The 26,500-nt window shown below is 43.8% G+C and overlaps 1 protein-coding gene across 1 annotated transcript in view; it reads right to left on the bottom strand.

Annotated features, from left to right (window-relative positions):
* Nucleotides 1-26,500, bottom strand: part of DNAH11 (dynein axonemal heavy chain 11) — a 3,007,685-nt gene that overhangs the window by 1,080,815 nt on the left and 1,900,370 nt on the right. The window contains exons 56-57 of the mRNA XM_085631597.1: nt 19,793-20,026; nt 16,626-16,772 (exon numbers count right to left, since the gene is read on the bottom strand). Coding sequence (XP_085487723.1) covers nt 16,626-16,772; nt 19,793-20,026 — 381 coding nt within the window. The remainder of the gene's footprint in view (nt 1-16,625; nt 16,773-19,792; nt 20,027-26,500) is intronic.

Below are 26,500 nucleotides of genomic sequence, written 5' to 3'. Positions count from 1 at the left end.
ATTCCTAGGTTTTATGATACGGCAATATACAAGTGTACATTACAAAGAAAAGGCAGAGTCATGATGACCATCCCACATTCCAGTTCGGCCAGCCCACAATGATTTACACAGTAAGGTTCAGATCCCACATTTGATATCAATAGGCCCCAATAAAACACGGGCAGCTCCTGTTTTGGGAAACAGGTCATAAAGCAGGAACAGTCAGGTGTGAAAGAGATTAGCCGGAGGCTCGTGTAGAATGAAAGGGTTTTATGATGGGTCAAACCCTGATGCTAATCACAGGTGGACGGAGGAAGGGGAGCTCGTGAGACCAGTTTGACCTGGGGCAGCAGAGCCAGCTGCCCAGGTCACAGAGAAGTCACGGGAAAGCACATGTACTGTGAGGCCCGTATTTGCTCCATTATAGCCTATGTGAGGGCAATGACAAGATGGCCACTGCCTCCAAAATGGAACCCGCGTAGTGAAGCAGAATAACATGTACACAGTGCATTCATAGCTAGAACGATATATAAAGTACTCGTACATACCGCATTAATCATTTGCGGTTTGCTCATACCAGATAAACAGGCATAAGGCCCTGTCCCCTACGCGGTGCCAGAGATTAAAGTACGACAGACCCTCCTTTTGCCCTTACATAGGCAATCACTATACTCATCTTAATCCGAGTCCAGGTCGATGTTCACGAAGTCATGGAGATGTTGCTGTAGCATCATCCTATTACTTAGCTCATCCCTCGATACAGGTTTCCTTACACATAAGGTAGCACAGAGGCCACATATCGCAGGAGCACACTGTATGCACAGACAGAACAGGAAAAGAATGGCTAAGATCATTCCAATGACCATCAGAACTTTCCAACCCCAGGCAGATATCAATTCCCAGAACCACCCCACCAGTGACCAATCTCCTTTATCCACGTGTATGGATTCAGATATTTTATGGAGTTTGGAGATGGCTTGATAGACTGTTGGAGCGTTATCTGGTATGAAAATGCAGCAACTAGATTGGATAACCTTACATACCCCACCGCGGTCTGCAAGAATAACGTCTAGAACCATGCGGTTCTGCAAAGTCATAAGGCGATCCGCTTGGAGCTCAGCGGTCAGATTACCAAGGGCACCAGCCGTCACATTGACAGTGGATTCAACCACACGAGTCAGTTGTCTCAGGTTCCTACTATTCACCATAGGTCCCCAAAACGGCAGGAAACCCAAGAAGAAGTCTCCTGCTTCTTGACCGGCAGTATCCTCCTTACTAATAACACCTCTCACAACTCTGGTCTTGTGATAATCAGAGGCAGCAGTAAATGTAGGCGGTAGCAAGTTCGCAATATAACATGTGCCCGAGAAATCAGGGGGCAACCATGTATATGCTCGGTCATTGCAGATGAAATATGTGCCCTTGGCAGCCAAAAACGCAGGGGAAAACTGTGACGGGAAAGTGTAAGTTTCAGTACAGTCACTTCTTCCCAGTTGAGCTCTAGGATTCTGACCATTACCCTGTAAGCAGAACCGACCTATGTGGGGTACGACCCAGATTGGAGATGAGATTTTTCGCTGTCTTTCACCCAGACTAATACTATACCCCGTCGCGTTCCATCCTACATAAGGTCTCAATTCTTCTTTGGGAATGGATGAGTATGCATCAATATCTCTACTCATATCGGCAACTCCTTTCATCAAAGCCTTATTATTGGTGATAGGTCTGATGGAACGCGGTTGGCGAGGGGAGTACGTATCTAGAGCATAGAGAAACATGGTCTGGAATGCCCATGACGATCCATTGTAACTAAAGGGCAGCACCAAATAGGGGATACCCTTGTTAATGGTATGTGGCATTAACCCACACACCCAGCAATTGGTCGTATTCATTACTAGTTGGTGCTGGTGCAAAAGCTGGATAAACGAGTTATTTACAAATTCTGATCGTCTGGTTTGTTCGTGCTCAGGCAGAGGGTGAAAAGAGTGAGAGGAGGCAGTAGAAAGAGGTATAGGCTGTACAGTGGGCGCAATGGTCTTTTGAGAAGAGAAAAACACAAATCCTACGATGAACATTATTATACTACACAGTGTAAATAGGCACAGAAATACAAAACATTTACTTTTTACAATTCTACACATCCTTGCTTTAGAGTTTATGTCCTCAACGGGTCTCTCCATCTTAAAAAACTCCATCCTCTAAACGGGCCGCTCGCGGCGGATGAGTTTCTTCTGCTAAGGAGTACGCCTGTCAGTCCAGGGAAACGCCCTAGACCAACCAGAACCGTTGACCTAACGTCTTCGGCCTGTACCCCAAAGTCTTGGCACCGCGACCCTGCGGCTGAACCCGGATGGTGGTTCGAAAAACAAAAATCAAGAAAGTCCTTCAGATGGGAGAGCCAAAAAAATGTCAAAAAGGGAATAGTAAAGAAATCTTTATTTGTCCATGGGCCTTGGTCTCAAATTATAGCGGAGACGGCCAGGTGCTGTTTGGTCTTGGAACAAAAGTTCAGGCTCAGTGGTGTCCAGTCGATTTGATGGTGGCACAGCTTCTTGCAGAATATTGTCACTCTCTTGGTCTGAAACTGTGCCTCTTATGCGTGCGTCACTGAATGGTACAAAACGAGGTACAATGTCTGCCTCAGAGTCGGCGATACCCTCCTGGACCCACCGGTCATATGGCAAAGGCAAGGGGACTACTTTGCAGTGGGTGCCATGGATCCAGTGCTTCTTCCCTTTTACTCGCACCGCTGATCTCGTTGATAAAAGCACAAGGTGAGGGCCGATCCAGCGAGGCTCGTCGTTGCTCTTGCGCTGGAAATTTCGGACCAGGACCCACGAGCCAGGGTTGATAGGGTGTCCAGGAGGTTCAGAAGCTTGGGGAAGAGTATCATGTACCTGTTGGTGCAAAACACGCAGTTTAACAGTCAAATCATACAGGTAATCGAGTAGTACTGGATGCTCAATCTCACTAAATTTCGTAGGCCTCGGTACACCCCATACGTCGGCCGGGCGGCCAAAAACCACTTCGTAAGGACTAAGTCCCACTCTTGAGTGTATGGTCATTCTGGTGGACAGGAGTGCTAAAGGCAGAGCATCAGGCCATTTAAGACCGGTGCTCGCCTGAATTTTGGCCAGCTTGAGCTTTAAGGCTCCATTGTAGCGCTCTACTAGTCCAGCTGATTGGGGGTGATTTGCAGCGTGGAACTTTTGCTTTATGCCTAAACCTTCACATACATTCTTCATCACTTTACCCACGAACTCACTTCCATTATCACACCACACCATTCTTGGCATTCCAAACCTGGGGAAAAATTCTTTCACAAGGGCTTTGGCTGTGGATAGGGCAGTGTTATCTTTCAGAGGATAAGCCTCTATCCATTTTGAGAAAGCACAAACAACCACCAGTACATATTTCAGGTTGCATCTTTCCATGTGAATAAAGTCCAGCTGCAAAACTTCGAATGGACATGATGGGGGTGCAAAGTGACCAGCTGGAGTTGGGGTTCCCCTACCAGGGTTGTATTTCAAGCATACCATGCAATTCTTGACCACATTCTCTGCACACTTGGGAATTCCAGCATTCTGCCATACTGGGGCCAACAACTTACAAATTCCTTTCGTACTGATATGTGCCATTCCATGTGCCATAGTAACCACTGGGAGCACATATGCGTCAGGTAACAACCATCGCCTATGTTCTGTCAGATCAATCCAACAACCATTCTCATCCAACTTACCCATACTTTCTCTCCACTTGCTTAGCTCTTTCTCTGTGGCCTCAGCTTGAAGCGACTTCACACTCTCTATTGTGTTCTCACACATTCCAACATCATCAACCCATCTTGCGGGGCCTGCAACATACATTCTAGTCTTCACATTCTGTGCTGTTTCTTTCGCGGTCTCATCAGCAAACGCATTCCCACGTCCAACATCATCTGTGATTTTCCTGTGCGCACTGCATTTCATGATCGCAACTTGCAACGGTAGGGTCAGTGACTCAAGGAGATCATTCACCAACTTGCCATTCTGAATTTTAGCTCCATGCGACGTCAGAAACCCATGCTCTTTCCACAGTCGCCCAAAATTATGAGCCACGCCAAAGGCGTTCTGGCTATCTGTGTATATATTCACTCTCATTCCTTCAGACAACACGCACGCTCTTGTGAGGGCAATTAATTCTGCTGCTTGGGCCGAATTATGTGGCACTCGTGCAGTTTCCACGACCGTGTGTAAAGTCGTGATAGCATATGCAGCAGTCGTGTCACCATTAGGGAGCTTGAAACACGAACCATCCACCCATAAAGTGCCATCACACTCAGTCAGGGGAGTATCTTTTAGATCTACTCTCCCTTTCGTCTCTTCTTCTGTTCTGAACAGACAGTCATGTTGCTCAGTCTCATCTGAGTCTGCTGGAATTGGCAATAACGTAGCTGGATTCAGCGTACTGCATCTCTTTATGTGTATGTGATTTGCTAACAGTGTAAGCTCATAGCCTGATAATCGCGCACTAGTCAAGTGTTGTGTCTTGGTCCTATTTAATAATGTGTCTACAGCATGCGGAACCATAACGATCAATGTGTTGTCCATTACCAAACCAGCAGATTGTCGGATAGACATTGCTGCAGCAGCTGTCGCTCTCAGACAGCTTGGCAATGCCCTCGCTACAGGGTCCAAGGTTGATGAAAAATATGCGCATGGGCGCGGTCTGTTGCCAAAGGGCTGTGTTAACACTGACAACGCACATCCATCTTTCTCGTGAACATACAAAGTAAAAGGTTTACTGTAGTCAGGAGTACCCAACACAGGAGCTGAGCACAATGCATTGCGCAATTCCACAAAACTTTTCTGGCACTCCTCAGACCATGGGATAGGATTCGGTGTGTCTTTGCATGTTAAGGCTAACAAAGGTTTTGCCAACAAGGAAAAATTAGGAATCCAATGCCTACAGTATGAGGTAATGCCCAAGAAAGCACGTACTTCTCTCTGTGTTCTTGGCACGCTCAACTGTGCAATGGCTTGAATTCTTTCTGGGGTCAGTTTCCTTCCCTCCTTCAACAAGAGATGACCTAAGTAGGTCACTTCTTGTCGACAATATTGCAGCTTAGAGAGAGACACTTTGTGATGGAAAGCAGATAAATGGCGCAACAATGACAATGTGGCTTCTTTACAAATGTTTTCAGTATCCGCGGCGATTAGTAAATCGTCCACGTATTGAATCAGAATAGCGCCACTAGGTAAAACAAGTGCATCAAGCTGCGCTTTCAAAGCTTGACTGTATATGGATGGACTCTCACAGTAGCCCTGGGGAGCGCGTTTGAAGCGGAAGCTTCGGCCTCCCAGACTAAAGCCAAAAATATCTCTGCTCTCCTTTGCAATTGGGATGCTAAAGAAAGCATTCTTTAAATCAATCACTGAAAACCATGCAGCAGAGGCTGGAATCATCGTTAACAAGGCAGTTATATCAGGGACAACCGGAAACTGTGGCACAACAATCTTATTAACCTCTCTAAGATCAATCACAAATCTGTAAACAGGTGGCTGTGAAGGATCCGTTCGTTTTAAGACAGGTAAAATCGGACTATTGCAAACGTTGCCTCTTGTTTCTTCAATCACACCCTTATTAATCAAGTCGCTGACAATGTCTAACAATGCTTTCTGGCCTTCATTAGAGATCTTGTACTGGGGAATACGTGGCAGTCTGACATTAGCCTTTAAAGTCACCACGTATGGCGGTATCTCTAAGAGGCCCACATCATTGGGACCAGTAGCCCAAAGGGCATCCGGAAGGGATGACAATTCAGGTGGCATTGTATTTTTAGACAAGTACATTGGGGAAATCACTTTCTTGCCTAATGTAAGTTGTACTCCTGAAGGAGAACAATACAGTGTAGCGTGCAATCTTTTCAACAAATCTAATCCTAGCAAATTCTCACCACAACCTGTCGTCAGAATCAGGGGTGCTTTCAGCTCGCAAGGCCCAATAGAAAGTGACATGGGACTAGAAATCGGGTTCCTAACCGGGGCGCCAGAAAAACCTACTGAAACATTTATATCGCCAGACAAAGGTGCGCCAGGGAGTTTTGAATGCATGATTGAACTCTTTGCAGCACCAGTGTCTAGCAGAAAGGGCTCCGTTACATTTGCTGTAGTTACCTTTACATACGGTCCACTCTGATCCACTGGCACTGAAACAACTCCCTCTCTCTGTCTACGACTATCCTAGTAATCATTACTTTCTGCATCACCGTCCTCTGCATAATAATCATTATTATAATACTGAGCCGTATTACTAGTCGCGTTAGCTTGCTGGTCAAAACTATTGATGGTATTTTGAGGCGGCAGAGGACGCGCGTTCTGGGGAGCATTTCCACGCCCTCTGCCTCTAGGAGCTTGCTGACCACCCCTACCTCTTGCGCCATACGCATTACCGTTCCGCTGCATTAATTTAGGGCAACTATATTTAAAATGACCTTCCTCTTTGCAGTATGAACATTGGTTGGGACCTACAGGGACACGTGGTTGATAATACCCATTCATTTGCTGATTGTTCTGAAATTGTTGTGGTTGGTGATAAACACCTTGGGGTTGCCTATAATTATTCTGACCTCCACGTGGCGGATAGGCCTGCTGCAAAAGGACCTTCGTCTTTAGTTCCTTCGTTTTCTTTTCTGTTCTATCTTTTTCGTCTTTATCTCTGTTTTCATAATACTGTGCAGTAGCCAGTATTTGCGCTGAAGAGGAAACAGCCCAAGAACTTTCTGAATCTTTTAACTTTTTACACAGGTCAGGAAGTAGATTCTGCACAAACTTATCCACAAATAACCGTTGGCCACCCTCAGTACTCATATCTTGACCACTGTGGTCAACAAACGTTTCTTCAAACCTAGTAAAGAAGTCTGACACTGTCTCATCTTTCTTCTGCTTGCATGCAGATAACTTATCCCAATTTACGCGCATCGCGGGCATTATTGTCTTCATATACGTGATGATTCTACCAGGCAGTTCTGCTACTAAAGGCTCAGGTTTCGCACCACCAGTTTGTCATCAGCAGCGATGATGTTAGCCCATGTGTCTCCTAGTTCTGCAGCATGATCCGTATTACGTATGGATCCCCACAAAGGCTGTGGAACCACATTCCCAAACAGCATATCTACATCAGCCAGATTCATTACACAAGATTCTGCAGTCTGTGACAACTCCTTATAATAACCAGTAGGGTTTTTACGGGGATCAGGCAATGACTGCTTGAGTGCTAACACCTCAGATCTTTTCCATGGAACATGTACCCAAATACGCTGGAAATGTGCTACGACAGGTGGATTGGCATTTGCATCAGCGGGTCTCCAAACTGGGGGAACCTCACGCATCGGATATTGGTGTGCTTTTACCCTCTTTCCCACAGAAACATCAGGTTCAAACAACGACTGTTGACAATCATCATTCCTGAAGGACAATACAACCGCAACTGCTTTATCTACCTCGCGATCCACAATTATACCAGTTCCAAAGTCAAACCTCACTCTACACAACTCCTGCGGGCTCGGGTCTTTACCACTATCCTCCAATTCTTCACAGAGAATTTCGCACATTTTCTCAAACACATATCTCTGTTTTGGGGCATCCCACTGATGGAAAACATTGACAACTGATTCCACATCATACAGTGAAGGGAAAACAATCCATCTACGCGCCATACTATCTATTACCTTTTTCTCATCAGGGTTAGGCAATTGACTACGCAGTTGCTTACGCTGTAAACCAGGAGTCGCACCAGATGACTCAAAGAGAGGCGACATTAATGTAGTAACCACATTAGCTAAGCGCTGTCGCGCTGAAGGAGAAGCTGAGGCGTGAACAGGGGGAAAAACAGAGGGAAGAAAAGAGGATGCAGAAACAGGTACTGGAGTGGTGGAAGGAAGAGTGTCAGGGGAGGCAGCTGCTGAATTAGGCAAAGTCGCAGGAAGCGCGGGGGCAGTCGGGAACACAACTGGCGGCCCTTGAGAGGGCTGCGCTATATGGACAAGAGCCGGCTGCGCAGCAGCTGGCGGTAGCGGCAAGGCTTGCAGTATATTAACTGGAGGTGGCATATTCACAAGCTGGGGAGGTGCGTGGCATTTTGAGCATACGGGGGTGGTGAATTCAACAAATGCGACATCAGGGGATCTTTCTCCTTTTCTTCTAACTCATTCTGCTTAGAGTGTGGTAAGGCTGGGTAACATTTGTCGATCCCTAACTTACGCTGCCTGTGCAATTGCTCATTCATCTGCTCCTCCTCATTATCTTTAAATTGTACAGCTGCTTGCATTACTGTCATACCTCTCTCCCTTTTATTCTTTTTCGCTAGCTTAATTTCCTTCTGTTTGGCTTCCTTTCGCCATAAGCGGAAAGAGTCAAACATCGCCGGCCGGGCTTTCTTTTTGAACAATTTAATTTCTAAATTATCTAAAATATCGGTATCGAAACTACCATTTTGGGGCCATTTTAAAACACCGTCTTTCCTGGTGTTGTGGATCCACACTTCGTCATATGCAATAGGGCCTACGCCATGCTTTACATAGAGCTCATAAGTTGGAGTTCCAACCGGAGGGACCGGGCATGATTCCTCCAGCTGGAAATCTTTTCCACAACCCAAACAAAATATTCTACCAAATATTCTAGAACCAGGCATCTTTGCTCACCAGTCTAGATCCAAACGTCAAAGGATTATCAATTACGAAAGTCTCGTGAATACACGAGTCCTCTGGCTTTGGCGTTTGCAAACTCCAAATTACCAAATCAAACGATCCCGAGGGATACCAAAACAAATGGGAGACGCTCCACTTATACTTAACTGAATATTGCTGATCGATGGCGTCACCAGAAGACTCTCTCGATTGTCTCGCTCTCTCAAAACTCGTCAAGGGTCCAAAACAGGTCGATTAATCAGGGCAGCAGTTCTTCGTAGCCGTCGGGACGCGGAGAACCTCGCAGAAAAGACTTTCGGACCACGTCGACATGCAGGGGTCGATGAAGTGGCAGCCTTCCTCCGGAATTTCCACACGAAGCTCCTCACGAACCTCTGGCTTGGACTGGTACCGCTGAAATCGTCCCGGGTTGGGCGCCAAACTGAAGTACTGGGTATTTTAGACCCAGCGGTGCAGGGGCACACACCCTATGACTTCTGGGTTCACCCTGTTCCAGACCTACAGAAACACAGAGTCTTCTGGGTGAAGTCAAAGATCCTTTATTGGCTGCAGACCAATTACAGGTATCCTAGAAGTACAACAGCGTGTATGTTCTCAGGAGACTGCTGAAAATCATAGAAACGGACTTCATCTTAAATACACTTTTCCCTGCCTCAAGCATACATTCCTAGGTTTTATGATACGGCAATATACAAGTGTACATTACAAAGAAAAGGCAGAGTCATGATGACCATCCCACATTCCAGTTCGGCCAGCCCACAATGATTTACACAGTAAGGTTCAGATCCCACATTTGATATCAATAGGCCCCAATAAAACACGGGCAGCTCCTGTTTTGGGAAACAGGTCATAAAGCAGGAACAGTCAGGTGTGAAAGAGATTAGCCGAAGGCTCGTGTAGAATGAAAGGGTTTTATGATGGGTCAAACCCTGATGCTAATCACAGGTGGACGGAGGAAGGGGAGCTCGTGAGACCAGTTTGACCTGGGGCAGCAGAGCCAGCTGCCCAGGTCACAGAGAAGTCACGGGAAAGCACATGTACTGTGAGGCCCGTATTTGCTCCATTATAGCCTATGTGAGGGCAATGGCAAGATGGCCACTGCCTCCAAAATGGAACCCGCGTAGTGAAGCAGAATAACATGTACACAGTGCATTCATAGCTAGAACGATATATAAAGTACTCGTACATACCGCATTAATCATTTGCGGTTTGCTCATACCAGATAAACAGGCGTAAGGCCCTGTCCCCTACGCGGTGCCAGAGATTAAAGTACGACAGCTGACACTGGGTCGCACCACTAGTTGCCCTTAAATGAAACACGAAAGGGAAAGTGTGCCTGTACATTGACTTGTCAATGACAAATACAGCCACAGAGGGAGAGAGCTTCACAAGGGAGCACATATATGTGACTTAACTTCACTGCTGAAGAGAACCACCATTTTCTTCAGATTTGATATGAACAAAGGCTAGATCAGCTAGAACTACACCAAGACTCACATATATGAAGACATTCACCACTCAATTCAGACAATTTCAATAAAAAAAGTCTCTGTTTTGAATATCCTCAGCTGCTAAAACATTCCAAGAGGTCATCAGGAGAGTGATCAGGCCAGTCATCAATGCCTTGAACAAGACTAATGACATCCTTGTTTTCGAAGCATTATGAAAAGAACAGGACAGCCCTACACTAAGGTGGTTAAGCACTACTGCAGGCCAACCTGATGTTTAAAGTGGAGAAATGCAAGATCCTCAAGACTCAACTCAAGTATTTGGAAATTCTTTTCAGACAAGGGCATGCGCCTAGATCGGATAAAAATGAAGCACTGAATAAAGCAATGGTGCAAGAGTATGTGAGTGACATATTGTCATTTCTAAGAATGGACAGTTAAAGTTTGAGATACATCAGATACTACGACACAAACAGCTATCCCGTGAGAGAACTCAAAGCACAGACTTCCTTTTCAGTGCTCAATATTTTAAACCATAAATATGGAAGTCTGGAATGCCACCATGTCCGACTTCGATTCCACTTGCTGGTTAGAACTCATAGTAGATGTCAGACCAGAAGGACTAGGAGCGAAACTGGCACAACCCAAGAAAGTCTGGTTCTATTGATTGGATTTTTGTTGTTTTAGAGTCAAATGCATTATTACATTATGCTCAATCTTTGTAAATTGGGATCATATTTTTCTTCTGTTATTGCCTTATTACTGCTTGAAGTGCTGCATAAATACTTTACACATTGCCTCTAATGGAGCCGGACTGCTCTTTTGCCAAGCTACCAGAGGGTTGAGCACAGGTTAATTTAGGGTCACCCTGACAGATTGTGGTTGCTGCTTGAGTAGGATTTCACCCCCGTCAACAAGTAACCCAATTTCCAACAGAGACCTTGCATAAAAATTGATTGTTGGGGCAAATAATGAGTTAGTTTTTAAAAAAAGACAAGCTTGTCTTTGAAAGTGTCGACCCCAAAATGGAAAGTGTACGTTTAGCAAAACGTGTATTTTGAGAAGCTGATATGCTTATGTTGGGAGAAAAAAATAAAATCAAAAACACATTTAAAGCTGGCCTGTGAATCATAGATCATACCAAGTAGGGGAGCTGTATAACTGTTTGTATTTCCTTTGTGCCATTGTGCACTTACAAACGTTATTTCATTAATCATGTGGAGGCATTTTATACAAAAAGCTTTCCCAGCATTGAAAATAATAATACAGTTTTCGCATTGGGTGGTTGGTGTTCTCCTCCAATATTGAGTTTCAAATACCATCCAGCCAAAATATTATATATAGAATACTGACATGAAGGTGAATTATATATATAAAATATTTCTTCAAGGTATGTAGATATGGGGGTTAACTAAAGTAAACCAATACTTTTAATATATGTATTTAGCTTTATGATATTGTATTAGTCAATATTCTGGATATGATATTTCGGCATGACAATATTTTGCCACTTCATATTTTGACATACATCTGGGTGGTCACTACCAGTTGCCCTGAAAGGTATGATCACTATTGTATCCGATGAGCTCAGTACTGCAATACAGTTCAAAGACATTTGTAGCTCAGGGCTATTTTCGTTGATCAGAAGTAGCTCTTCGTATAGAAAAAGTTGAAAACCCCTGGATTGTATATCTGGCTGTGTGTTGGAAGATTTGATGAGAAGGGGATGGGCTCTTGGGATAGCAATGTTTTGCTAACAAGGAGGCTTTGTTGTCTTCTTGTGTACGTGAGGGCACAAGAGATGTGTCTAGTATGCTGATGAGATAGAGAATTATAAAGTTATAGTTGGCATTTCAAGCATTTGAGGTTTGCTAGATTGATGCATGAAACCATACAGTCTGAGACTATCTCAAAGTTTGCAGGCATGCTTGTGCAATGCAGGGTGTTGCTTTGTGGTGCAAAGCAGAGCAAACATCAGTGTCAGTCAACTTTCCTATGCTAAAAGCTGTCACCACCAAAAGTTTAATCTTGTTCAATACCAAATTGATTTGTCCACCAAAGTGATAACCTTCTATTAATGTAAGCTTAGGGAGCATGTCCACGGCAGACCAGAGCAGACTCCCCCAAGATTTGACACAAAGCCAGATCAGCCTGACCTGACTTTGTGTAAATTCTTACAGCAAGTGAAACCAGATGCAAATAAGAGTGCAAGCAATATATGACATATATTTATGCATAATGTGATTTATATGAAATCACACATTTTAGATGGGTTACACGTATGTGGGTGCCTTAACATCAGAAGCTGTACCTGAGCACAAAGTCAATGCTGTTCACTGCTGGCTCACCTTTGCAAGCCAGTGGCAAAATGATAGGCCCCCCCCTTAGGAATGTGATAAATGCCCTTCCCTAATCTCTATTATCTCACAAATATTTGTGGGCTTTGGTATGAGTGGGTTTCCCCTGAAGGGGAGGAAGTCCACGTGCTCCGCAAGGGCTTGCTGCCGCAAATATAGTCATTTGCAAAATGACTAATTAAAAGTAATGTGCAGAGCTGATGTTTTAAAATGAAATGTGTTTAATTGTAAATTTACATTAGCCAACCATACTTAAAAACTATAGGGCTCTAACATAGAAATGAAGCAAGGATTCTTACCTTGACATAACCGATAATGCCATGAAAGAATAAGAAAACATATTAATACTGAAAGGCTTGTTTTTCACAGTAAACAAACGTTGTGCAAGATGTTTTCTTCTCTTTGCTGCAGACATTGCAATTTCAGAAGCTACTGTTTAATAGTTAGTGATTAGACACTTGCTTGTATTGTTTGTATTAGACAACTGATAGTAAGTTTTGGAAATGACCCTTTCTGCAGGGTCACCCTAAAACATTTATTCTTACTCCTCTCCTTTTTGCTGAAATCCTTTTTGTTGGCCTTAGGACTCTGCACTATACCACTGGTAACCAGTGCTAAAGTGCTTGTGCTTTCTCCCCTGCACATATTTGGATTGACTTATCCACAATTGGCATATTTATTTTACCTAGAAGTCCCTAATAAAGTTTACTTTATAGGCCGGGGGCCTGTAAATTAAATGCTACTTGTGGGACTGCAGCACTGATTGTGCCACCCACTCAAGTAGCACTCTAAACCTGTCTCAGGCCTGTCTCAGGCCTTTACACTGCCATGTCGACTTGGCATTTAAAAGCCCTAAACTCCCCTTTTATTACATTTAAGTCACCATTATGGGCCCTTAGGCAGAGTGCTTTGTGATTAAAGGGTAGAACTTGTACTTTTAAATTTTGCACATTCTGGTAGAGAAAAACACCCAAATTCGTTGCCTACTATTTTGAGGACTAACCCTCTCATAGGTTGATATTGGGGATTCCTTATTACAATTAATAAGCTGTAATTCCTGATTGAGAGGCAGTAGATATATTATGTTTTATACCTGTGGATTTGTAATGATAAATCTTCTTTCATGGTAAGGTCGAATTTATCATTACAACTTTGAAAATGCCACTTTTAGTTAAAGTTTGCATGTTCCTGCTCTTAGCCTTTTTGTGCCTTCAGCCTATCTCTGACCAGTCTGGGGTAGGTGACAGCTGAACTTTGTGTGTTCCCTCTAGACAGCCACACAGAAAGGGAACTTAGGTGTGACTTAATGGATCTTCCTGGGAGGATGGGGGAGGAGCGGTGCACAGCCTCACACTTACAACCAAATAGGCTTTTTCCTGTCCACACACGAAGGGCTTTATACCCCACTGTAGTGAGTCTGGAGCAAGGGCTGGAAGGGAGGACCTCTGTGCACTTCAAAGCCTTCTTTGAAGTCTCCCCCACTTCAAAGGCATAATTGAGTATAATAACTGGGTCTTTGATCCTACCGCTGCAGTATAATACTGGACCTGTGAAGAACTCTGCCAGGAGGAAGGACTGCTGTGCTGCTAAATGGACTGTCACTCTGCTGGACTGCTGCTCTGGAAGTACTGCTTTTCTGCTGTGCTGCCCTGCTGCCTTCTAGCCCCTGCCCTGACTGAGAAGGAACAGACCCATCTCAATTGAACCTAGAGTGACTCCAAGGACTTGCTGGCTTTCCCCCTGTTCTAAGTCTCAGAGACATCAAAGACTTCAACTCATCCTGCTACAGCACCTGGACTTTGACTGCTGCAAGTCTTGCCCTGCCAGGTGATGCCAACCCAGTTCTGGGCCCTTGGAAGTGGGTATACAGTGCTGCTTCAACCACTAGCCATGCATCTACGCCTTTGCGCCAATTGGAACTAGTGTGTCTCCCTCGATGCGGACGCATTGCTGCTTCTGCGAGGACTGAGAACATTGCATAGCCGATTGTGGCGCTTTATCTCCAGTTTCCGCCACATCTTTGACTTTGCATTGCTGTGGTTTGCCAATGACGCATCGTCTCATTGCTTCCTGCATCTCGGGTCCATCGATGATGCATCTAAAGTACTTTACACATTGCCTCTATACTTAAGCCTGACTGTTCTGTGCCAAACTACCAGAGGGTGAGCACAGGTTAATTTGTGGTGCTCATCTGATTTACCCTGACTATTATTGTGGTTCCTTCTTGGACAGGAAGCATACTCTGCCAACCAGAAATCGAATTTCTAACAGTAAGGTTCTCACCACAAAAGATGCAGATGACAGGGCAGGTGATTTATTGGAAGAAGATTTGGAAAAAAGGAAAGGATGTGCCACCACATTTAAGGACACATGGTTAAAAGACAATTGTACTCTGGTGAGAAGATGGGGAATAAATATGTCCCCAGGAGTGTACCGAAATCTTACTGATCAATATGAAGAAGAAAGTATATTATTGTTGCAACACAGAAAATGTGCATTTACATCAGTGAGTGTTTTTAGACTAGTTAGAGCAGTAGGTGTATGACCCTTATTCCAGACACTCTGAGAGAAGACTTTACTGAGTTTCTTAGACATCTCTTCATGAGAAGCCTTAGCTTGTTTCTTGGTCTGCTGTTATTCGAGCTGAGAATACTTTCCAGCTTATTATGCTAAAGCTTCATGCTTATGCTTGACTTTCTCATAAGGACCCTTCAGGGGTATCTGCACATGACACCTTTTCCCTTCTTACATTTAATTTGATGCATTTAGAATAGGAAAGTTTCTTCATGGGAAAAGATGTTTGTATTATTACTGAATTCATGCCTTATTGATTAATATACTGACTTACTTTTTTTTACCAACTATTGATTGATTACATTAACTTTTAATGATGAGACTTGGAAAATAATACCGTAATAAAACAGTGAATAACTAATAGATTTCAAAATAAAACCCTCTAACTCACTTTTTTGATTTAACTAAAAGAAATGATAATCGATAAAGCTCTATATTGACTTCAGCTCCTTACATCTCTGTCGACATCAAAGATCCATTGACCTGCATGCGGGGTTTATGATTGATGAGTAGGTGAGAGAGAAACCCCGTCCTCTAGCAGGCTCCAGGGGACTGTGTCACGCCTCTGGTGCAAACCTGAGTATTGCAAAAAATAGCCTTTTTTTTTTTTGCACAAGCACCACCAGTGGCATCATTGACATGTGCCACTTTCAAAATCCAGCTTGGCACAATTTATCATATTTTATCTTTCAGGCAGCAATGTTTCAAGCATGCAATGTGGCATGGGGATAGTAAGAGGCTAAGGTATTGTTTTGTGTGCGCTGGCTTTTAAAGTAAATGTGGTACATACAGCCTTTGGTCAAAGAGGGCGTGGCTCAGCTGAAGCAATAGAAATCACGTTTGAGGTGAGAGCGTGGGTGAGTGGTGTTGAGAGGAACATTTTCTGTGTCCCTTCACCAGCACTCTTAAAATACTGGGCGCAGAAGCACTAAAATATGTCGAGATTGAGGAGGGGGCAGACAGAGAAGTCGTCATTTTCTGGCTTCCTTTACATGTAAATGCGCATGCAATTTGTCTCCAGCCAGACAGGAAAAAAAGACCAGCAACCAAGGATGTTTTCAGTTTTTTGCACAGCAGAAACAAATGGCAGCTGCTGGTAATACCAACCAGCGCAGGTGGGTTGCAGGCTGTTTGCCGGCAGTGACATCCTATTTACACATGCCCATTAGGGCTGGAATCTGGAAGTGATGCTGTGAGGCCCAGGGAATGGACTTTGTTAACAACTGAGCCATTCAATCTGTTTGCAACCCAAACACCTCAGAAGCCTGAAGTGTTCAGAGATGGCTCCATGACCTTTGCTGCATTACAAATACCTCTGATGCTCAAGATTATGGGCTTAAATGAGGTCAGTATTTATTGCTCGTTCGTGTCATTAAAAGAGCTGAAAGGTGGGGGGAAATGCACAATGCAGGGAAAGGTTAAGTGGCAATCCCAGTGTGAAATGCTTCTACATGTGCAACTGAAATAATTCCCCCGATTTGCTATCCCCTGGAGAGGAAGTTCTTCAAAATGGTTCGCCTACAAAGGTTTATTTTGTGCTACACATAGCTGAACAGCTCTGAATGGAGGAATTAGACTGACCTTTTGCTCCTCGGCATCCGCAAGGGCTTTTTCTTGGCACACTTTCTCAGTCTGGCGCCCTATTTTAGTAATCAGCGCCTCAGCATTTTGATTCCTCTGTTGCAGTTCGGCTTCTTGAGAGGCGAGTTTAGCTTTCAGGTCTTCCACCTAAAGTGCAAAAGAAGGTAAAACCGCTTTGTTGGATGCATTACTATACAAACTGTTAGAAAGGCTGCTACCAGCAGGAGCATGTATAAAGCACAAAGACGAATGCCCCCAATCCTGGCTGTAACCCTGTAATGTAAGTAAATACGGTGCTATGTAAAGCGCTCCAATACCTTCGGGTCGAGTTCGCGCTATATAAATATGCAACAAAAAAAAACCCTATATAGGCTATCTCCGGTTTCTTCTCGAAGGGTCAGGACGTTCCATTCAATGCAATATTCAGAGGCATGCATGCAAATATATTCATATTACATTATCTGTACCACAACACATTTATAATGCTGAGTGGAAATTAACCAACGTATAGCAAAATAACAGTGTCCCCAACTGCACAATGTGAGCTTGAGTCTCCAAAATGTCATTTACGTTAGCCACGTGGCACATATACAAAGATCTTGGGCAATGCGGGGAGGTGCCCTCCTTACCCACTGCAGTCACCCCTCAGCCCCCCTAGGACACCGTGTTCACGCCCTCAGATCCCCCTGTTCACCCTCCCCCCGACAGTATGGGCTGTAGACGCCTATTCTACACCCATGTCGCAATCACATGCAGCACAGCTAGGGGAAACTTATACTATTATGTGCTGGGGGCGCCTGTTGGAATGCAGACACATGTCTATGTTAAGAATATTTTGAAAAATCCCACGGTGCAAATACCTTTTGGAAAGAACTGGAACAAATACTTAACTGAGGCAGTACCTGGGTTAGACACATGAAAACAATGAGACAAAATACTTTCTAGTTTTAGGCCATAGATGGCACTAGTCAGTTTGATAAAGATTCCCTGCTCCTCTTCTACTGAGAGCCGCAACAGAGTGAATACCTTAGGGCAGTCATCTCCTGGCTAGACTGGGAAACAAGGATTGTCTTGACTGGTTTTGCAGCTGGAGATATATAATGCTCTTGGGTGCTGTGGTAGTCTTGACAATTTCCACATTGCTCATGAACACGTTTTCTGAAACAAAAACTCAAAAGCCTGTGCAGTGGACTCTTTTACTCTGCTCTCTTGGATCGATAAGGGATATTAAAACAATATTCCACAACAGATCTTGGTTCCCACTCCAAAATGTTTAGGTACATTATACTAAAATGGCTGAACTGGATGATAGTGAAAAATGCTAAAATAAAAAATTAAAAAAGTACCATTACAAAATTTTGTTTCATGAAATTTCAAAAATGTGGCTGAAAATATGTCGAAATTAGTTTTTATCGAACAAAATTCTGCAGGACCTCATGCGTAATTTGAACACAAAGGCATGCCTTGTATTCGATAGTTATGTGAAATATCAGCACTGGTACTGCTTCGAAAAGAAACTAGACATTATCTGCTCTAACCAGTTTCATACTTAAAAATATTGTGTGAAACTTTAGCGCACACCTTTCTAGGATATGTGTAACCTGCTTCTTCAGGAAAGGAATCTAGCATGCAGGCATGAAATGGAGCTAAAAAACAGGCAGAGGTATGGAAACCCATGCAACAACCAATTATAGATTCGGGAAAAGAAAAAAAAAAAATCACAAATAAGCTAAATTAATGCCATATAAGAATGGATATTCTCATATGGCGAATTATGAGTCTTACTCAAATGGTCCATGTTAGATGGAGATTGTTCTTAAAGAGTTGACTATTTTGTGGTACAAAGAAATGCGTGTTACTACATAAATATCAATCAACTTGCTAGAACCCAACAGCAGCTAATAAGTGCACAGATAGTAACACTGCGCATCATCATGCTCTTGCAGGGGTCTACCTCGAAAGCTGTTTATTGGATGGAACTCACTGCTATGTTCGAACATGGTAGCCACGCGACTCCTGCTATACTAGAGAAACTGCAGATTGTCAGAGTCTTATAGATTGAATTAACTCCACCAGGCAGTAGGAGTGTCAGGATATACTTCACCAACGCAAGATAAAGGCTGAAAAGGGATCATTGGATTTAATGAAAAATCTCATGCCACAAAATATGTGATCTCGGATTAAAAAAATGGGTTGGGGGAAGTAAAGAGTGATGGTCATGCAACGAAATACCAGGAGCTAATGAAATACCTATACACTGATCAATTGATTAACAATGCCACTTATGATATTGGCGCACCCCCATTAGCTGAACACTATTATGCCAGACAAGTGTTTCTAAACGACCATTATATCCTCTATTAATGTGACCCCACATTATCTCTGCTTTTCACTCCCTCCCAAATTGGATTGATATGAATAGCAAATCTGCTCAGATGAAGCGATGAGGAGTAGAAGTGGCAAATATGGTTGATAAATGATCAGATTGGTCTAGTGATTTGGTTTTGTGGTGGCGCTCGGGTATGACATTAGCTGACGGTGGAGTTACAAGCTGTTTTCAAGTCGTTCCAGACTTAGGCAATGCTTCACAACAAATGCAGAGCGATGCAGTCAACACCAGTGTGTTTCTCTTTGCTGACCAACAGGCCAAATTCCCCCAACAGAACTTTTGCTTTTCTGATGAGTCCACAAGGACACATAAATGGTGTAAAAGGCTGTAAAACATTGCCTGCACTTTAAGACTCAAGTAAAGCAAACACACTGTGCATGGTACAGGCTTGTGAACAATGTGCAACTCTGCACTGGCATGCAAGCTCCTGCCCCTTGTGGAAGCTAGTGTTTGCCCTTGGGCACGGAGTTAGCTCTTGGGAACTAATCCACATAAACTGAGCAGCAGGTCATGTCTCCTCAACGAGAAAGTTTGCCTTTCTGGTGGTCTACAAAGATGAAACACTAGTGTCAAAGGTTGAACCAACATTGACTGTACTTTAAAACTCAAGCAAAAAGCCAACACACTGAGAATAGACTACTTTGTTCTGTATTTACAATGATGAATTGCCTGGGGAGGACTAAACAGTTCTGTACCCAGGATACAACTCGACATTCAGACCCAGTTATGACATTATCCCATCAGTTTACATGCAGCACCCACGTGAATTTGCCTTTACCTGTGAAGCGGTTGTTTTCAGTTTCTGGATGCCGTTTACTAAATGCTCCATTCTCTGTGACAACTCCTTGCGCTTCCTCCCCAGCAAGCTCTTGTAGAGTGTGATTTGTTCCAGGAAACTTTTTGGTGTGGTGTAGTTGTATCTTTTCTCATTCTGGAGATATTTGGCACTGGTCACGTTGACACTGGTGTGAACATAGGCCATGAAGAGGCTAACGGAGTCCCGAAGGCAGGGCTGCAAGGCATCCACAGAAAAGACACACATGAAGCATACTGGAAAATAGTTTCAACACACACCGGCCTAGCGGCAATCACAGTCAACACAACATGCCTCACGTCAAAACAGATACAGAACAGCGTGTAATAAATGAAGGCTAGCAACTGTCTGCAACAAGCATGCAAATGTGGTTTATCTCATTACAACCTAAGACGCAGTGTCCATCATGCCTACTATGTGGCTTAGGTGGAACCAAACAACTTTTGTGGTAATTGAGGTAAGGGACACTTTGGCAGCCCAAGAGCTCACTGTTATGGTTTTGAATGAGTCGTGGGTTAGATACCATAGGTTAAATTGGATATATAGGTTTCTGAGATCAATGAAATCTCTACTCTATGATTAGACAGGTCAATCAGCCATTCGAAGCAATATGACAGAAATGGACATATAACTGCTTAGGTTAGGTTGTTTTACACTTGCTAATCAGGAACAAGCCGCATTAATTTTGGCAACTTGAAATTCAAGTTCATGGGCCTGGTACTATATACATAATACAGTAACTGTATGCAATCGGGATTACAGCAGTGCCGTAGTACACCGTTTTGACTGCGTCATTACATGCTACATTACTAGGTAGGCATGAGTTCAAAGCTTATTATGTTGCTTGACATCCAGTCAGATCTGCCCAAAGTAACCATTTCCGGTTACCCTGCATGCTGCTCCGTAGCCATATGCGTAGGCCACTCGTATTTTTCTCCTTGCAACTGTAACCACTTCAAACCGAGTCACTAAGACTAGACAATACGGGAAAACAGAATCGTTCAGCCACCTTAAGCCAATACAGTCAGATCTAAGAATATTTTCTATCCAGGAGAAAGGACATTGCAGATGACAGAAAACAGTGACGCAGCTTTAACACAACTGTCTTTTGGCGCCATACATAAAATATAGCCCTAAGAGGGAGTCGGGCTCTTGTAGTATGGTATAAGAGTGTTTAGATCCAGATGAGGAGGTAGTAAGCCGGTTCGTGCTCCAAAAAAATCTTCAAGGTCATTTTTGGCCTGATCTATCTAGTGCAGTCGTAGCTGCTGCCAATATGCAGCGAGGTTTTTGAATTGACAAAAAAAAAAAACTTACCTGATCCTGTGGCCGCCTCACGCTTCAATGCTCCTCCATTCTCCTGCTGCTCCCATCTCTGGGGCAGACTCCCCAACCAATCCAGACACTGCTCTCATACTATGAAAGCAGCGCTGGGAATTTGCATGAGCAGACTGTTTTGATGCTCCACCCGGCTGTAGAATACAGCTGGGTGAAAGAAACCTAACTGCACAAGTCTGTTTGGGCCGCTTAAGACAGCCGGCCAAACAGAGATGCGCACTTAGAAATGCACCAACCTCTCCTCCCTGTGGTCCCAGCCCCACCCCATCCTACACATGCTGGCTCAGCCAGCAGCTGAAAAATAAAACGATTCTACTCCGCCAATGTAGAGGAGCTGCCGCTGATCTAAAGTTCAGCGGAGGGGTTACTCCGTCACAAAGTGACGACTATCTTGTCCACCGTATTACAAGTACATTATCCAATGCCACTTGTAATATGGCGGACGAGATATCGGTCACCCTTGTGACGGAGTATCCCGTCTCCCGATATCTAAATCGGGCCGCTCGCTTGTAACTGGCAACCACCCAATGCCTACATTGAAAAAGAGCTCAGGGCATGTAGTATAAACTTAACTTACAAATGCTTACGGCTTTACCTAAGAGTGTGCACTTGTAAAGGGAATCACTCTTCTGAATTTGAAATTTTACTCTAATCTGAAATGCCAAAATAAAACCATTTACAAGGGCAGGAGCTGGCCTTTGCAGAGACAGCAAGTCTGGGGAAGTCTGTGCACAGTCACAAACTCACGAGTTTGTAGATATTTACTAATTTACCTAGTGTCAAATCTTGAAAAGTCAGACATTTACCTATGCTAAAGGAGTGCGTAAATTTGTCTCCAGGACGTCGGAAGAGGATGTGAAGGCAATAATGCCTAAATTAATATAAGTACAAATGCCTTAACGCAAAGGCAGTTCCATATTCACAATTAAACACTGTTAGACTTGGCATCTTTGGCCTGGTTTCCCCTGACTTTTTGCCTCTACCGCCTGTATTTTGGATGCTGTGCTGGATTCTGTTTTTACTGGCTTAGATGCTTTGGGCACTTTGCCACTGCTGATCAGTGTCAAAGTGCAAGTCCTCCCTGTGTAAATGTATGTTACAATTCGTTCTCCCTGATTGACATATTTTGTTTACTGTTAAGTCCCTAGTAAAGTGCACTGAAGTGTGCCAGGTCCTGTAAGTCAAATGCTACTAGTTGGCCTACAGCACTGATTGTGCCACCCACATGAGTAGCTCTGAAAAGGTAACTCAGACCTGCCACTGCAGTGTCTCTGCACAGTTGTTAACTGCCTTGTCGACTTGGCAAGTGCACCCACTTGCCAGGCCCTAACCTTCCCTTTTCTTACATGCAAGGTACCCCTATGGTAGGCCCAAGGTACCCCCCTGGGAAGGGTGCAGTGTATGTGAGAGGTAGGACATGTACTGGTGTTTGTGACATGTCCTGATTGAGAAACACTGCCAATTTCGTTTTTCACTATTGAAAGGCTATCTTGCCGCATAGGATAGAATGGGAAATGCTTTGTAACATCTTACAAGTATAACTTCCCATTGGGACAAGATAAAGAAATAAAGTTTAGGCTCTCTGAAGTCAGAATTTAATAACACATCTTTTAGTAAATATGGTATTTAACTCCTTAACCGCGGTGCAAATTCCACCGCGGTGCGGGAGTTCTATTGAGTGGGGGGGCCGCGTCAACCAACGGACGTGCGCAGCACTAGCGAGGTAGTGCTCGCGACGGCCGTTGGCCAACAGAAGCAGCGAACGGGTTAAATTGTGTGTTTGAAAAAGCCACTTTTAGAAAGTAGGCATTTTCTTGTTTAACCATTCTGTGGGTCTCTTCCTGTTTGTGTATTGACTGTCTGATTGTGGAGTGACAGGGGTTGGGGATGTGCATTCACTGTAGACAGCCACTGTGAGGTTGAGGTGCACCTGGCCCTTCCTGGATGACTCAGAGCTGAGCTGAATGGACTTTTGCTGAATTTAGCGTAGTGGGAGGAGATTTCCTTGCACCTGAATGGGGCCTGTCTCCTTTGCACAATGCTGTCTCCACCCCCTTTGGTCGCACTGCACCAGTGAGGACAGAACTATAAGTATTAGACCTATAACCCCAGAACTTTAGACTACTTCTGGAATCAGGAGGATCCTTTGGCAGGGGGAAGAGCTGGAAAAACTGGAGGAGGAGTACTGCCCCTTTGCTGTGTGCTGTCTGCGGTTGGCCTGCAGTGGCTGTTTCTGCCAAGGAAAGGACAAGGACTTTGCCGTGTGCTGAATCCCCCCCCCTGCTTGAGGAAGATCTCCATGATCTTGAGTGGAGCTTGCCTCCTGTTCCGAAGTGTCAGACTTCAGCCTCCGCTCCCCTGACCTTCTTTGCTGGGAGTTCTGACCTGCCAAGAGGTGCCAGTGACTGCGTGGAGCCTCTGGAGATGCTCCTGCTGGTGGGAGTAGGAAAAGCAATGCAACTACAAGAAAATTGAGGCATCACTCTTCTTGCAGATGTTTTTCCAACACAGCACCACTTTGCGAGAAGAATCTCCATGTATCGCCATGCCACTGCCGAAACAGACAAAGCGACTGTCGCCGCTGCAAGAATTGACGCATCAAGGGAATAGCAGCTGAAGAAACCAACGCAGCACCACTCATCGCCGACGCATCGATCGCTGACGCATCCCGGATTTCCACGCATCATACCTGTGCTGCAAGTTTTCCCGACGCATCACCCATGGACCAGAACCGTCTCGGAATCGATGCATCACTTCCCCCTACAGACCGGATTTGATGCATCACTTCTCCTGCGTGCAGCAGAACTGTTGCATTGCCTCCCCATGGTCTAAGGAACCAACGCATCTCTTTGTTTTTCAACGATTCCCATCTCGGTGGCTGTTTGGCCTTGTGAATTTTGTCGCAACTACAGGTACTTTGAGAGACATCATGCATCCATAGTTTTCTATGGGCCAAGTTGTTTGAAACCTTTTTAAAGTCAAATTCTGATTACATGTATGTTGGATTTTTGTCGTTTTGGTCTTGTTGAGTTTAGATAAAGATACTTTATTTTTCTAAACTGGTGTGGTGTCCATTTGTGACGTTATCACTGTATTACTGTGTGTTTTGAGTACACATACTTTACACAATGCCTAAGTCTGTCTGCTCATGCCAAACTACCCAGGGGGTGAGCAGGGGTTATCTAAAGTGTGTATCCCCCTTACCCTGACTAGAAGCAAGGGTCCCTATTTGGACAAAGGTACCTATCTCTGCCAACTAGAGACCCCCATTTCTAACCAATACTATATAAACAACACAATTAAACACTATATAAACTACTCATATGGAGCTGCCTTTGTATTGAATTAATTTTGAATTCGCATCATTTTAGTAGGCCTTAAACCGGAGACTATTAGAAGTTTCATGGAGTACTATGGAAAACTTTGCTAATTCCCATATATATTAAATCTGCGTTCAAACAAGTAAGAAAAGTAGGACAGTAAAATATACAACTGGCTTCCTCAGCCTTCAATCTAGAGAATGCTGTAGAATAAAATCTTCCATCATTTATACAGTTAAAATTCTGTTTGGTTGAACGAAAACCTCTCATCATTTCATCAGTTACATTCTTATTTAAATATCGCAAAACTGCAGTTAAAAATGTAGCTCTTACAGATAAGTTATAACACTAGTGCGCATTTATAAGCTAGCGGTCTGATGCTTCATTTGTAGGCCCGCCAAGTCTACAAAGTGACTATGCCATTGACTACCATTTTAAGAACCAATGCAGTCCAGCACTGGGTGTTTGATTAAGTTGAACATCATGAATAAACCTCTTAGTTTGGGGTAAAACTCTTTGACACAATGCACTCCATGTCATTTTAAGGCGTTTGAAGGCTTTGGGCACTTGTACATTTTGGGGTCTTCTTTTCAGCACATTAAGATGTACAAAAATGGCAAAATTGCATATTTCTATGACCCAGCCATCATCCTCAATTTCTTCTGTCCCTGTAATCTCTATGAGCCCGCTATCATTAAATCCATATAGCTCCTTACCAGACATGAACATCAAATAAAAAATCCCTAACCATCCCATATCAACGTTCTTAAAACCAAGACCGTCAAACTAATTGATAAGATCATGCAGTTCAATCTGCACCACAACCAAACGTTGTCACTATACTGTACTGTCCGTGTGAGCAGTGACTTTTTTTTGTTCACCATTTTTGGTTCATCCCGTGCTCTAGAAAAGACCCATAGCCTCTTGTTAGCGTGGTCTCCTGTGCCCTTATGCTGTAGGGAGTAAGAAGGCATACTGAATGGGATATCTAGTAGAGAGAATGCAGCTGGCAGTCCTCTGAGAGTCTTTCCACAGGTCCAGGAAGTGAGCTGATGAGTGGGTCTGAAAGTCCCCCCTGACAGCACAGCTGTCTGGTTTGCTTACGACTTGTGGGCATTCGGAAAATTCCCCTGTGAATGCATTTCACCCATTGCTTGCTATTGGTTTTAAGGTTTGTAATTCACAGTTCCTTGCTATTTATTTCCTTTAGTCTGTCCAGCTTGAGTTTGTTCCTCCCAAGAGTATACCTTATTTACTATATCCTTCCGAGAACGCATTTTCTTTAAACAGGCCTTTACATTTTATTCTTATCTTATCACATTTGCTGTGTGTTAAAAGACAGAGGTCAAATGTCAAATCTGTCTTCCGAGGGGGCTTGGTGTTTTCATTTTCTTTCTCTGACTTCAAAGTGAGAGAATTCATGTGATAATCCTGAAAAACCATGTGAGAGGAGAGGGTATAGGGTGCTATTGTTTCTAGAACACAACAAAAACAAACTGTGCTGATATTTCAGAATATATCATAATTACATAAGTAAAAATGAAGCACTTTTTTGTAATTCTGAAGTGAGGTGGAAACAAATATTCGAATAGGATCGAAACACATCAATACATCAGGTGATGACATCTCCAAATATTATCAATTGTGCTCAGTAAAACTGCATGCCTCTGCATATGTACTTGGCATTTAAATTGAAAATGTTTTATCTGTAATGGCAGTGTTCTACCATATCAGGCATACTGCACACTACGACACTCCACTTTACAGCACTCACCCTAAAACACTTGACTCCACTCTGTGCCCTTCAACTCTATGCCAATCCTCTCTATTCTACAACACTTTACACTAATACATGCCACTCCACTATATGCCCATCCACTATAAGACACTCTACGACATGCCAATCAACTCTATGCCACTCTCCTCTATGCCACTCCACTCACCCCACTCCAATCTACCCCAATCCATTCCAATCTGTCCCAATCTGTCCCAATCTATCCCACTCCAGTTTACC

The sequence above is a fragment of the Triturus cristatus genome, chromosome 10, assembly GCF_964204655.1.
Source record: "Triturus cristatus chromosome 10, aTriCri1.1, whole genome shotgun sequence".
In the NCBI taxonomy this organism is placed as follows: Eukaryota; Metazoa; Chordata; class Amphibia; order Caudata; family Salamandridae; genus Triturus; species Triturus cristatus.
Note: the sequence above shows the minus strand (reverse complement) of the source record. Positions and strands in the feature narration are given on the sequence as shown.